The sequence below is a fragment of the Anolis sagrei genome, chromosome 1, assembly GCF_037176765.1.
Source record: "Anolis sagrei isolate rAnoSag1 chromosome 1, rAnoSag1.mat, whole genome shotgun sequence".
Classification (NCBI taxonomy): Eukaryota; Metazoa; Chordata; class Lepidosauria; order Squamata; family Dactyloidae; genus Anolis; species Anolis sagrei.
In genome coordinates, this window is record NC_090021.1 from 263295037 (window position 1) to 263310283 (window position 15247).

The 15247-nt window shown below is 37.3% G+C and overlaps 1 protein-coding gene across 5 annotated transcripts in view; it reads right to left on the reverse strand.

Annotated features, from left to right (window-relative positions):
* Window positions 1–1129: 1129 nt before the first annotated feature.
* The window catches only part of ANO5 (anoctamin 5), a 79464-nt gene continuing 65346 nt past the window's right edge, over window positions 1130–15247 (reverse strand). For all 5 annotated transcript variants that reach the window (XM_060765797.2, XM_060765789.2, XM_067462701.1 and 2 more), the window contains 5 exons: window positions 14724–14854; window positions 13403–13608; window positions 11858–12039; window positions 9916–10021; window positions 1130–7773 (listed from right to left, as the gene is read on the reverse strand). In XM_060765797.2, the coding sequence (XP_060621780.2) occupies window positions 7549–7773; window positions 9916–10021; window positions 11858–12039; window positions 13403–13608; window positions 14724–14854 (850 nt within the window). In that variant the 3' untranslated portion in view covers window positions 1130–7548. The remainder of the gene's footprint in view (window positions 7774–9915; window positions 10022–11857; window positions 12040–13402; window positions 13609–14723; window positions 14855–15247) is intronic.

Sequence of the window (15247 nt, forward strand, 5' to 3'; positions counted from 1 at the left end):
ATGGAGATTGAGGCTAAAGATTATCAGAGGGAAGAGGTAAGAAGAAAGGACATGTGAATTAAGATATATCACCTACTCTCCTATACTATAGAACCAGATTTGTGAGATAGTGCATCTGTCATTACAAAATGTGAAAATTTAGGACAGAAATGGAGCCACAGGGTTTATACTGAAAAATCCAATTTATGAAAAATCTATTTGAAATTTTATTTGGAAGTAGTGTGAGATCACATCAAATACAGTCCAAAATGGCTTACTAAAATATATGAACACAATCGGCCTCTGTACTATGTAAAACATGCTGTTTTGTTGTAAATTGGATTTGCCATTCTCATTAAACACAGGGTTCTTAATCTCTTCCCTTAATTAGAGAACTCTTACTTTAATTTGCCTAATATAGATTCAGTGTCTTCTAAAATGCACCCACTTCACCTAGAGGTCATGCATAGGTCTTTAAATGTCATTAGAATAATTTTTAAAAATACACACATATTACACAATTCATCAAGACCATTCATTCTATTCCTGTAATGATGCGGAAAATATGTTTTTTTTTTAAAAAAGGCAGCTGTATTAAAAATAAATTAAATCCTACATGACTCAAGTAACATTTCCCCTGTAGACTAAATACAATGCATTATTGATGTCCATTCCTCATCTTATGCATGTATAAAACAGGAAACCAGCAACAGCATACAGGGAATGCTTTTTCATGTTGGCATAAATAACAGTAAGGCACTATACTGCCATGAAAATGAGTGAAAAAAAGCAGGTTGTTCTATCTATGGGGCAAAGATTGCCCAGAAAGGGAATTCCTGTAGTACCTTTGCAGAGGATTTGGAGGAAAAGGATCACAACAGAAGATAACCTTTGTGAGCTTTATTCATATGTAGTGCCATCTAGGACTTGGAAAGGTTATATTTGGGATTTCAGCCTGAATGCATAGAAAAGCCAGGAAATCAAAGCAATGTATGTAGACTATAAATGGGGAGTATAAATCAAGCATGCTTGCAGCTATGTTTTTAATCAAGTAGTTCCTGAAGTGAAAGGAACTGGGCTGTAAACAAAACTTTAATTAAAGACAAGTATTTTGCAGATTCATTTGAATAAACTTGCCATAAACAAAGTATTAAAAAATAAACACCAATTTATTGTCTGGTACATTATGAATCCAATTGTTAATTAACAGACAACACCATGTTTTTTTTCACATTTCATAATTGAAGTATTAGTGTATTTCATACACCAGCATGATGACCAACAATCTAACATACCAGTAATTTTAGATGACAGAAGCTGAACAAATGATGACATCAAGAAGCTCCATTAGGAGGACAATTTTAAAAACAGGAAGAAAATGCTGTATCTTCTCTACATTTAATAAAAAATAGGGCATTTCTCTGAGGTTATTAGGGGAAATATCCTAATTGAAGTCATACTTAACAACAAATTTTGACATACCTTGTACATGTTTGCACTGGAAAATAAATATTTTACAACAACAGTGAAGGAGTGTGGTACCTTTAGTTGCACGCAATTCCAACTTGAGCTAAAACAGAGTGATCTGCAGCATTTTTAGACTGAAATATGTGTGCCATACTAACAGTAGTCTGATGAACTAGAAAATGAAATTAAATCTCTGTTCTGCTTGCTAGATGTCGTAAAAACACTATAGCAATTCACATGAAGCACATACTGTCAGTGCACATTGAAATCCTTAGGCACAAAAGTACATGCAAAAGATCTGAATGTCCCACAAGACCTATTTTCAAAAGAAGGTATGTCTCTTTTTTCAACTCCAACTCTAGTGCTAGGAGTTCCATGTAGCCATAGCTGCCAAATTGCAACTGAATGCCACATAGAAATTTTAATCCTATTGATAGTCCAGCAGAGCTATAGACTCAACCACTGTATTTGTATGTTGACTCACATCTAACAATTTATTAAATGGATGTAGTTTAGTTGGGACTAACAAAATTCCAGCCATTGTGTTACAAAGTGTCAGTATTGGCTGAAATGTTATATTCTATGAAGAGCAAAAATTGCTGAATTCAGTAGACGCAGTTTCGGAGTAGCTTGTTCAGGGATGACATGCACACCATTTTAAACTCACTGGAAGGAAGTGTTAACATTTGGAAGCCCAAGCCAGTTTGGAAATACGTTTGTCAATCACTACTTTCATTTTTTTAAAAAACCTAACATTTCTACTTGTCAATGTATCCTACTCATCCCTGGAATTGACTGTGAGATGAAGAAGTAAATATATTTTACGCAGGAGATATGAATGTTCCACAAGATCTATTTGCAAAAGGAGGTGTGTTTCCTTTAAGTTCAAAGGAATACGGGTAGGTTCTGAAAAACCCAACATTGTTCAGCCTATGGAAATGACAACAGATAGCTAGTATTCACATAAGGAGTGTCAAGTAGGCTGAAAGAGATACAGAAAACTCAACGGATTAAATGGATGTACAGATGTAGAGGACAATATAAACATACAGAGAGTAAGAGTGATATGGACTGCGTCTCTGAAACTGTACAGCTCAGCAACAAACTAGTGTGTATAGAAGTGTATGTGCCATCAAAACTAATTAACTGAAAGTAAAACAACACAACGTTACTAAGAGTGACTTCATAGTTAAGTACAGGAGTGAGACAACAGAAAGTTATAGAAATCTACCCCTAGGAAGGGAACGAGTTCTCATGGGGAAATGGTGTCTCAACTGAAGCTTTATCACCAATCTGTGTTTCCATAAGCCTAATTTTTCACAATTCAATTATCACAGGGACAGAAAGTGAGGTGAAATCTTCTGAACAAGGGCACAGATAGTGAAATGAACACAACAGTTCTGTTAACCCTTCCTTATGCTATCCAAAAAAATTTTTGGCTGGAGTTACACTTGAAAAATGTATCTGTTCAGACTTGCATACAAATTCAACTTAAGAACAAACCTACAGAACCTATCTTTGTTCATAACTTGGGGACTGCCTGGGCAGGGTTATTTACTAGGTTGCTAGGAAGCAAAAATTCTGGCATTTAGATTAGTCCTCAGCTTGCTTTTGATGCAAAACTGATTGAAACAATGCCAGTGTTGTGTGGTTGTACAAATGGTAGTGCCACTAAAATTAAGATCCAGTAAGAAAGTGCTATTGAACTGCTGATCCACCAAACAATGCTTGGCTACTGGGTTCACGCTGTCCCTGGAGCGTTTGCTATTACTACCTGCCTGGCAGTGTAAAACAGGCTTGATTATAAGCCCAACAAATGGCTGATGATGCAGGCTGGCTTCTGCCTCAGAAACTGATGTTCCCTGTATACACTCAATGTTTGACCCAGTTATCCACAAGCAACAGGGTGTGAATTGTGCAAGTAAACATACCACATCTTTTACACTCCACTTCCTTTCTTCCTTTGGCTACAAAGAATATGGATAGAGGTTGTAAAAACCGAACATGGAAAAGTTTCCCCCCCCCCCCCCCCTACAACTCTGGATGGGATATTCTGGGAAATGATGTGGTCTAAAAAATAACTGCCCCAAAGTCTGAATAGCAGCAACTACTGCCTGTGGAATTCATTTTGTATGGACTTCTGGAGACAACAATATAGTCACATATTATTTCATTTTTGCCTATGTCAGTTCCTTCCATCTGTGTCACTCTATTTTTAAACTGAACATGCTTAGTGTGATACATTAAGAAACAACCAATCAATCTATATATGGCTTAAAACCTATTATTAGTCCCAAGAATGGAGCTTCTAAATTAATTTTGTTTATGTGTTGACTCATCATTCAAAAAGAGAATGGATGAGTCTACTTTAGCTAGGAATAAATAGCAAGATTCCTGCTTGTTTATGAACAGTATCACTTAATTTGGTACACTTGGCATTTTTGTATCAAGAATTATTATATGTATTTGAATGGGAATGTTAACCTGTAGATGGAACTTCATACTGTTCAGTTTTGCAAACACTGGTTTGTTACAAAGTCTTTTAACAATAATACAAATACAACAAGAGTAAAAATACTTCACATTCTCTATTTAGATTTGTAAGAACATTTGAAAAGAAGCAGCAAAATGTTTGATATTCAATTCCAAGAAGGCTTTTTTGGCTATATATGTAGATTTTGGTGATTGCAATGTATCTTTGGCATACTAAATACACAGTATATGATATACATGCATTTCAACAATAACATGATGGTGTTTTAAAAATGAGAAAGGATAAAAAAATTCAAGCCACTTTAAGATGAAAAAAGGGTGTTAACTCTGAATGTGAGAATCTGAAAAAAAAATCATACATCATTCTCAGTGCTGTCCAGAGCAAAGTACTAACACTGCTTCTCTGATTCCATGCCTAACTCCATAATGTTATTTTTCTATGAATCTTTATACTTATACACAATCAAAAGGGACAATGGATGCTAAAAGGGAAATAATACAAAAACACTTGACATAGAAGGCATTACGCAGCTGGCTATCCTATCCAGTAGTGCAAAGTAGAAATTACAGAAGCTTTCAAAGATGCCCTTATTCTGGTATGTTGAACACTGCATATCTAAACTGGCACCAGTTTTCTTAAAATAGAACCTTTTGTCTGGTACTAAGCTAATACGTTTACCCCAAATATTACATGAGGTTCACTTAGCAAAACAAATTACCATGTTTGGCCAGCATCCTTAGCATATATTACTCTCTAGACCCTTCAATTGGAGCAGTGTATGATCTATATAATTTTTGTTACTATAATAAGCATGTTTTAGTTCTGGATGAAATCAGAGCATTTTGCTCATGGATTTAGGATTTGCATATATACCAGTGAGCCAAAGTCTTTGAAATATTTTCCAAAAGTTTTTCTAATTGGGTAGTTGCTATACCAGAATTAACCCACAATGCATACAAATATATGAAAGAGCATATTTGCCAGTTCACATGCAAAACACAGGCTAGGATATTTGTTTCAATGCTTAACAGTCAAGCATAACTTTCAAAGTGCAAATATTTCAAAAACATGTTATGATAATGACATTCAAAATGTTTTCTTATTCTAGAAATGGAATCCAGGAAACACCCGATATCTCTCAGGTTGCATTCTCCTGGTGTACATAGAACTCCTCAAGCTAGGAAGTCTGCAAAAACTGCCCTTATTGTGACTAGCTACTCTGCACATGATTGAGAAAGCTGATACTTTTTGATAGATGTGAATTCACTGGTAAAATACAATATGCTATATAAGTTAGACACTGAGCATTTTCCACGTAACCTTTACCTCGAGTGCCAAGAAAACAAGGCACTAAGCAGTGTTGTATAGAATTAGCTTTTAGAAATGTAGCAAACACTCAAAAAACACTTGTGGATAATTGAAACTATATAACAAAACAAAGATACTGCTTGTAAAAGGTTTCTGGCACATCCTATGAAGAGAAGAATGTGTATATGACTGCAAAATAGCCTCAAGACTGTTCTCAATGATTATTTCTTTTTTTAAAAAACCCAACAACTTTTCTTAGAATTAGATGTCTGTCTATATCAAGGTAGACAACCTTTCAGTAATAAAATAAAAAGAATACACGTTCTCTACAAACATAAATAGGTCTTCTACTAAGGCGGGTTAATAACAAATGGCTTTGTTAACATTTTATAGCCCTGTGGATGCTTTCTTTCAGGATTCTGAACATATGAAACCGTTACAATAAAATCAGGAGGCTAATAAAAGTAAATATCCAAATCCAAGATCCTTCAGTGGTTCCTGTCTTTATATAATATCCTACCCATTTAGAAGGCTAATTTTGTTTATCTATGTGTTGACTCATCATTCAACAAGAGAATGGATGGGTCTGCTTTAGCTGGGAATAAATAACATGATTCCTGTTGTTTATTTATTTAATGAATGATCTTGCCCACCTTGAAGCTATCCAACACATACTGGTCACTGAAGTGTTGTTGTTTCCTTTTTAAAAGGGTGAATGGCAAAGTAAAATAGCATTGCATTCATATAACAGTGAAACATATTATTTACATAAACTGTCTTCATATAATATTTAGGGTTGAGAAAAGCTAACTGAAGGATTTATTTGAAATAAAACTAAATTATGAAAAAAACACAATTTCTACACTTTAATTTCTGTTAGGTTTAGATTAGGATTGGACAAATTGTGTGCCTTCAAATGTGATGAAACTCTCAGCATTGCTCACTATTGTCTATGATAATTAGGACTGATAGAAGTTGTAGTCTGGCAGCATCTGGAAGGCAACAAGTTGGCTAACTCCTATTAAACTGTGAAGTAATTCTATTTAATCTTTCTGCTCTGCTTTTCTTGTGTGCATTCAAGTGATTTCTGACTTATGGAAACTTTATCACAGGGTTTTCTTGGCAAGGTTTCCTCAGGAGTTTGCCTTTGCCTTCCATTGAAGCTAAGAGAATGAGATTTTCTCAAAGCCACTCAGGAGTTTTCCATGGCTGAGTGGGGATTCAAACCCTGGTCTCCAGAGTCTCAGTCCAACACACAAACCAGCGCAGCACACTGGATCTACTGTATGATTACGTTACACTTAAGTTATCTGAGCATTAAAAAACTTACAAAGTCTGTCATAAGGCATTTGAAGGTGCAGATTTGTGCAGCAGAAGTGCACAATTGTGATATGTTTAGGATTTTCCAAGTATCAAATGCTCAAATCTATTATGAAAGCCACAGCTAGAAAACTACAAGCTGTTGAACAGTCACCATGAGCAAGCAGGGAATTGCAGGCTAATTCTTATTTAATACTGAGCAATGTCTCTGCTTTTATAAAATTAGGCACAGTTTGTGTATGAATAGTACCATTCAGCACAAGCTTCTCAAACAGTCCTGCATGTGGGGTTCTAAGCCCTTTTTGCCTTCCCCAGGTAAACTAAGAGGGGTAGATTAATACTTCAGTTCCCAATGTCTCCACATTTGGTGACAGACAAACATTAATGAGACAAAGCCACAGGAGTCTGTTGCACCCTTTAAAATCCAAAGAAGAGAATGATAAAAGGGTACAAATATTCTTTTGCAACAAGTGAAGGACTATACTTCAGACCCTTGGCATTATACACTCATATACACTCATGCATGCATATAAAAACAAGACCATAGTTGATTTTCTTCTGGCAACACCCTGACCTCACTGGAAAGCATCTTCTCACATTTGCACAACATGACTTCAAGCCACTATTGAAAATATAGTTACTCTGAGAGGTATTCTTTAAGACATTCTTGGTTCCAAAAAAACCCTAAATAATCTTAGAAAGGCAAGGCAGCGAAAAGAGACGTTGCAACTCCACCACCACAAGCTTGTTTTTCAAGATTACACAACAGCAAAGGTACAGAACTGAAAATGGTTGGTGGACCAACTTCAATCCATCCCACCATGCTGTCTCTTTCCAACTGCTTTAGGAATAACTTTAGGTCCAGAAAGAAACTGATTAAAAAGACTGAACAGATTTCATGACAGCAGCTTGCCCATCACAGATCCTGAACCATTGAAATTTCAGAGGCTGGAATTCCAGGCACTCAGCCTTTCCAAAGGCTACATGACTTCTGATAATTCAACCTTCCCTTCAGTGGCCAGGACCACCTTTTCCATGCTTGCATCAGTCCTTCCTTCACATAGCTTCTGCTTAAGTTTATTGAGTTCATATTCATGTAATATTTTTTGTGTTAAGTACTTCTCCCGCTTTATTTTGGCTTTCACTTCAGCTGGGACATCAGGTATCATCCAAGCCACAAAGAACTTGACAACGAAGACAACATGCTGGAAGAACAACACAAACAAACATTGAAAGTAAATAACTCTAATGTATAAAAAATATGCCTTAAGACTGCCATTAATGTTCATTGTTGAAGGCAAAATAGATGTGAAGTTAATTGTGTTAATGCAGTTACCATGCATATTTTGGTATATCAACAAAAGATATCAAAAGGTATGGAAAGAAAAAGTTAACACTTCCACTGAAACATCAGGAAAAACTTCTTAGTCGTAAAAGCTTTTTAACAGTGGAATATGCTGCATCAGAGGGGGGTTGAGTCTCCTTCTCTGGAGGTTTTAAACAGAGGCTGAATGATTATCTGTCGGGGGTGCTTTGATTGTGTGTTCCTGCATGGCAGGGGGTGAGCAGCATGGCCCTTGTGGTCTCTTCCAACTCTATGATTCTATGATTCTCTGGCATCATCCAGATAAAATCCAGACAATGGGAGCAATGGACACTTTTATTAAATTGCTAACAGGATTTTTTTCTTGAAATCATGGCAGAGGAAGAAATATCCCCGTTTCAGGCACGGTTGGTGGAGATGAGAGAGAGGGCATTCTCGGTGGTGGCCCCTGTCTCTGGAACTCCCTCCCCAGGGAGATTAAGCTGGCACCCTCCCTAGCCACATTCCGTAAGGAATAAAAGACGTGGATGTTTCGTCGTGCTTTCGATTGATGACTTCTATGACAAATGGCCTGTATCATGACTTGAATTGTCATTCACTCTGATATCCTATATTATATTAACTGATCCTGTTAATTTGCTCTGTTTCCATGATTTTTCCTATGCCGCTATACATTGTCATCTACCTTACTAAACCACTTTATCCTTTAACTAGTTCATGTAGTGGTTCCCCCCCCCCTCCAAAATTAGTCTGCTGTTATTGTTGTTGCTAGCTATTTTTGTCATGTTGTTTTTATGCTGTTTTAATTGTTATTGCTTTATTTTAATTATATTCTGCCTGGGCTTGGGCCCCATGTAAGCAACCCTGAGTCCCTTCGGGGAGATGGAGACGGGGTAGTAAAACTTTTCAGTTTCCCTAGTTCAAAAGCTTCTAAACTTTTCCTTTGGCTGCTATTTACATAACAAAATCTGTTGACTGTGTCTCAGAGTCAATGTCACATCTATTTTGGGCATAAAACAATAATGAAATCTGGAAGAAAAAGTAAAAATGCAGAGATTGAAAGAAGATCATAGACATTTCTTAGACAATACACACATTTCTTTAAAAAGACGACAGATTAGAAACTACTTGAAATTGCTGTCCTACAATAGGAATAATGAGACCAGACACAAGCTATAGAATGAAATGTGGTCAATTTTGTTGCATATTTAACTTTTTTGTGATTAACAAAACTAAAGGGAGGAGCATCCTGGTGTGAGACTACGAGAAGAAGCAGACTGTAGGTTAAGGTATGAACTTCAAGTTTAAGACAACTTCTATTGTGAATGAATTTATTAAAGAAACATATACATAAAATATACACACACCCTCCCCAGCCTCCATGGGGTGGAAATTTCAAAGCCCCTGAAAGGAATCCCTGTAACTCCAGCTCATAAACTGGAAGGCTTGCCAGAAGCTGTGGCCCCTGGAGGGACCTGTGCCAAGGATAATACATTTTCCTCACTCTCTAGGTCACTTGATATACAGGGGCAAATTCCCATACTTCACCAAACTGATGCCAGAAAGTCCTCACTAATTCATCTCTTCTCTCCCTCCCTCCCTCCCCCTCTCCAACACATGCCAGGAAGTCCTATTTATGAAATCATCCTATGCCAATTGTCAAGTTGTCCATCACAGTGTAGGGAAGGTGAACAAAATCCTTAATGGGGGGGGGGGGGAGAGATTCCTACCCAGCCACAAAGTGACCAGAAGATTTACAATGTGAAAGGAGGCAGGTGGAGGGGTTGACCTCCTCCCTCCCACTGCACTAAGGTGAGGAGGGGGAAATCACAGTACATAAAATAGCGACAGTTTGCCTTAGTTTTTACTAATTTATCTGTACTTTTTAAAAGTTACCTCCTTTATATACTAAAAAGTATTTTATAATATCAAGAGGGCCACTTGCCTTCATTAAAGCTATAGTAACTTTCTATTTTAACTAATGTTAAATGTTAATGATGTCAGGAGAGAGAAGAAGACTTACCTCCATAATAATGATAAAAGCCATTTTGGCAGCCAGAATGTGCCAGAACTGCATGGTGTGTGAGTACTGCTTCTCATGGTCTGGTGGATACCGATAGTCCCTATACCTGTTGAATACAAACATGTCAAGGTGAAGGGTCACATTCAAACACAGACAGATGACAAGCTCTGTGGCACTTACAATCAAGTACAGCTGTCATTTAAGAAGACTTTCTATTCTGATCTTAATGTTTTTCTTTATTTATTTCCTCTAAGGACAAGGCTCTTGTAACTGGCTCATGTCTCCCATTTGTTCATTCTTAGCAAACACAGATTGCGAAAATGTGCTAGCAGAGCTATGTACACAGAGTGTATGGCTGTCATAAGGTGATGTTTGGACAGTATTTATATATCAGAGCAGACTAGGGGCAGAATAAGTCAGTGAACAGAATCATAACACAAAGTGGGAAATAAAACATCTATTCTGAACAAACTACCAAGGCTTAAATGGTGGAAATGGAAAGCTTGGGATTCCATGTAAACAAATCATATACTTTAAGGGGGGGGGGGGGGTTCCTATAATGATTTTCCCACCAACAAAAAATGCTGAAATATTGCACATAATTATGAGCGGATCCTGGACTTTAAACCCATGTGATATCTTGCACTCTGGTATCCCCACACCACTACCATAGGGCTAGCAGGCATATATTTGAGCAAAAGGAATGGAGAGAACAAAAACAGACTACATAGAATAATAGAATCATAGCATTGGAAGAGACCACATGGGCCATCCAGTCCAAACCCCAAAAGCACAATTAAACCACCTCCGATACACAGTCATCCAGCCTCTGTTTAAAAGTCTCCAAAGAGCTGCTATCACACTGAGACAACAAGTTCCACTGTTGAACAGCTCTTACAGTCAGGTCATATGTAACTTTCTTGCAAAGTTATTATAAAAATTAATCATATAGTACAAAAAAGTAGTTGTGTATATTTGCACTCAGGCTAGATAGAGTTGATTGTACAGGGTTTCACTGAAAAATGCAAATCGATGTTAGTTCCTTCTTTTCTTCCAGGGTTTTTTCTACACTATAATATTATAGTGATATGATTTTTCATGATCTGTCATAGCAACAGCCTATGGAATGCTGTCATTAGTACTTTAGTGATGGACATTTACACTTCCCTTTCAGAGAACTCAAGTGTCTCATCAACCCCAGCATTCCATATAATGCAACCACAACATCATAGTGTGAAATGGCACCAAATAATATGTAACAAAGGAGTAAGATCACCTTTTATGTTATATAGTAAAAAGCTGACATCGCTCTAGACACAATACATTATTTACTGTAAGAACTGTTCAACAATGGAATGGACTGTCTAAGAAAGTTTTGGACTTTGGAGATCTTCAAACAGAAATTGGATAGGCATCATGGAAGTGGGTTGGACCAAATGACCCTTGTGGTTTTTTCCAACTCTCAGATTATATGACTCTATGTACTGATGATGCTATGACACACATGTCATTTAGCCTATATGAAAGTGTGAATATGTGGAGGAGGGAGGCAGTGGTGGTGGTAAGCATGATGTTGCAGTTTTCAGTAGCAACCCCGAGATCAGCATTTCATCTGTTTCTAGGATGCCTAATTCTAAATTTATGTAAGAAGTCATTGAAAGGCTAGAATGTCTAGACTTCTATAACTTTGCCTGCTTTTGTTTTTCTGCTGTCATATTAAAGTTTGCTCACAAGGGGACAATATATGTTCCCAACATTTCCTGCAAACAAACAAAACCCCGAATTCTTATTCTGTCAGTTAAAGAGGCCTCCTTTTCATCTTCTAAAAACAAACAGAATTTAGGTTAAGGTGTGAATTTCACATCTAAGACTACTACAATTGTGAATTAATTTATTCTAGCAACATACATGCAAAATACAGAAGAGGCTAATCCGTATTTACCTGCAAGTGGAAAAGTTGCCTGGATTTGCTTCAGGTCTGTTTTTCTCAAGAAAATCTGATATTCTAAATACAGAGAGGCTGTCATTGATATAGCCACTCATGGGTGAATCAGATTCCGTAGAATAGGCATAATAGTATACCAGTCGAGGAATCATATCAGATGTGAAGGCTACAATGAATGCCTATAGGAAAGAAATTGTGCTATATGTTACATAAGATCTTTCTTTCCCCCATTGAATGAAATATTCCATTATGCTTTAGATAACAAAAAGTAATTTGTTTTCAAACTGGACATGCTACATTTTACACGCAAGTAACTTTACAAAGTATATTTGTCCACTAGAAGGAAATTCTTACTAGAAGGATATTATTATTTGTTGCAAACTACAGGTTGGTTGCAAGTCAAAATGATGCAACAGAGCATAAACACATGATAAAGAGCATTCATGTTCTGTTGAACAAATCCACAAACAAGTAGTTTGCAGGGTGACCACTCCTTCTACTGCATCACATTCAAAGCAGACATACAAGTAATAATAACATCTCAGAACCATGGCTTGGAAAAGTCACTGCTTTGGACTTTAATTCATCGCATCCCCCAGCCAGTGGCAATTCTACAACTCTGTTCTCACTAGGGCAAAGCACTGTGAGAGAGGAGGTGTCTTTGGAAAGAGCCCAGATTGTGTTCTTGCCAGACAGCAAAGTACCTTGATGTGTGGGTGGGTGAATCAGGAATTTTTAAAAGAGGTTTCTGCTCTTTCTGTATCTTCTTTTGGGCAGAAAACTGAATCCTCACTCCCATCTCCAATGCAGTAAGTCACTTTATTTGTATCTGGACTTTGGGGATGGGATTCTTTGGGCCTGCCTTCCAGCAGATGTCCAGATGAGGAGCAACACAGCTATTGTGCTGCTCTTGGAGCTCAAGTGTTTCACCCTGAAGAAGGTGGCAAAGGGCAACATATACCCAGATGATGCAGCACTAAGTTGGTTCCCCTTTCGCTCCTTTCCAGATTCAATACAAGTTAAATAGGTCTTAGATTAAATAAAATGTCTCTTAGTCAACCTAATCTTCTGCATCTGGTTTTGGTATTCTTTGGGTGGTCAGAAAATTTTCTTAAAGGTTTACCAGAACAACTGATGATAATGATAAGGAACACAGGGAACATACTTGTCAGGAAAGCCTAGATATAGCTTGTTATTAAACCCAATATAGGCGTCCAGCCAGTCAAGAAAGGAAAGTAAGGAGAAAATTATTTCTCTTAAATGGGAAAGTCTCATGTGTAGTTCCTCAGATTACTATGCTAAACGGATGCCTCTGGATTAAAAGCAAAATCAAGTGTATTACACATCTATTACTATTTATATTACAGAAATGTGATTTTCTTGGAAAGTATCAATGGATTAAGAGCATCTCAGAGCTACATTAGCACTATCCCCTCAGGAAATATTTAATATGGCAATAGTGTGGAGGTGATGATGATGATGATAAAAGTATAAAGGTTTCCCTTTTAAGTATTTTAAAACAAAACAAAAAAACCCCCTTACATTTGTGACGACAGATAAGATTGCCATCCCATTGAGAATTTCTTGCCAAATTCCTATGCTGTGTGCTTTGGCTGCCACCGGCCTTCTAAACTGAGTTGTTAGCTTCCAAGAATCAACTCGAATCTCCAAGATATTGTTCATCAGAGCAAGGAGTGGGGCCAAGGGAAAGGAGGCTACAAACAGCGTAATAAATCCAAACTGAATGACTGTTGGGGGAAAAAAAAGAAGGTAAATATTTGAATGATACTCCCAAAATCATGCCTACTGAAACAAACAATTCACCAACTGGAGAAATAAGCATATGCCAGAAATGAAAACAATGCAAATATTCTGGGGAAAAAGGAAATATATTTCTGGGATAATAGTTGGTAGTTATTTATTTATAATGTGAACACAGACTGAACTTGTAAGATGAATTTCCACATAACATACAAATCTGTTCTCTGAAAAAAGAAACTTGCTGATTCACAGGCCTTTAGCTCTACCTCTTAGTTCTCATCTCTAATGAAAGTCCTGCAGGTGTGTTTTGACCTATCATCCCAGTAGTTTGATTCATCAGCATAGTTTAAATAGCATATATTTAAATGCAACCCAGCAATCATGTACTTATATACATCATGATTGCAGGCAAAACATGTATAATGCCCTTGTTTGAACTGGTGTTAGTTATTGTTTCTGAGTGCAATGCAACAGCCATGCCAGCATTATTTCAGAAGCAAAATTCTTTGTAGTTGACATGTGCCATCTGTTGGCTGCTTTGAGAAACTGCAATAAAACCACTGGATTCACATTTTCTAATATCTTCTACTTCTCACATTGCAACACTAGATGACTTATGTCAGTTAAGGCTCAGTGTGGAAATAAAATGGGTTTTTTTTTTATCACACATTAAATCTGTTTGACTTGAATGCTGGCTGAATATTTCTGTTCTAAGACTGTAAGAAAATAGTGCTAACTGCACATAAAAATGTGGGTAAGGGAGGAATGTCCAATGGAATGTAATATTATGATGTAGCTGTGCTGTGTTTTGTGCCCAAGAAGTCAACTTTTTCTCAAGGATTCATGGCATATATTACCATGAAACTACAGTGCATATAGAACCATTTACAAGAATGATGCTTTGAACAACTTAAGACTGGCAGGTCCTACCCCCAAGAGGTTAATTGTCACACTTCCATGTTAAAGTGCATCTACATTTTTCACTTTTGGGTTTGTAATTCAACAGGAATACTGGGCCAAAAGATAAGAGCTGATAAGCCCCATGTTAGCAAAAACTCTTAAAAATCGTGCTTTCCATTTCATAGGCAAGATTTGTGCTTACCCATTTCCAAATACTCATAGAATAGACCTAAAGCTCCGAAGTTCTGTAGATCATGGTCCTGCTCCCATCGACCATACAAATTCTCTGGATTGCTCCTGGCTTTCCGACTACCCCACCAATTCCATATCCACCTGTGGTTTGGGAAAACAGAACCCACAGGTGAGGAGAAATTCTGCTAGGGATCCAAAACTAGAGGACAGAATTTTGTTTTCAAAGCATTTCTCCCATAAATTAGAGCCTATGAGACTACAACACAGCTGGAGAAGCCCAGGATTCCAGGATCACCATAGATCTATTTCAGGATTCCAAATCACACAATTGCAATCACATGCAGTAGGAGAACAGGGCTATATCAATTGGCCCAGACCTGCTACTCCCCCCCCCCCATGCCCTGCCAGACCCAACTCTCCACTGAAGGAGGACCGGGGAGGAGAGGTTGCAGGTAGGTTGATAACATAGGATATATGTGTGGTAAATAAGCTTGGAATGTTTATGCTTACCCTAAACTTTCTGAATACAATGGA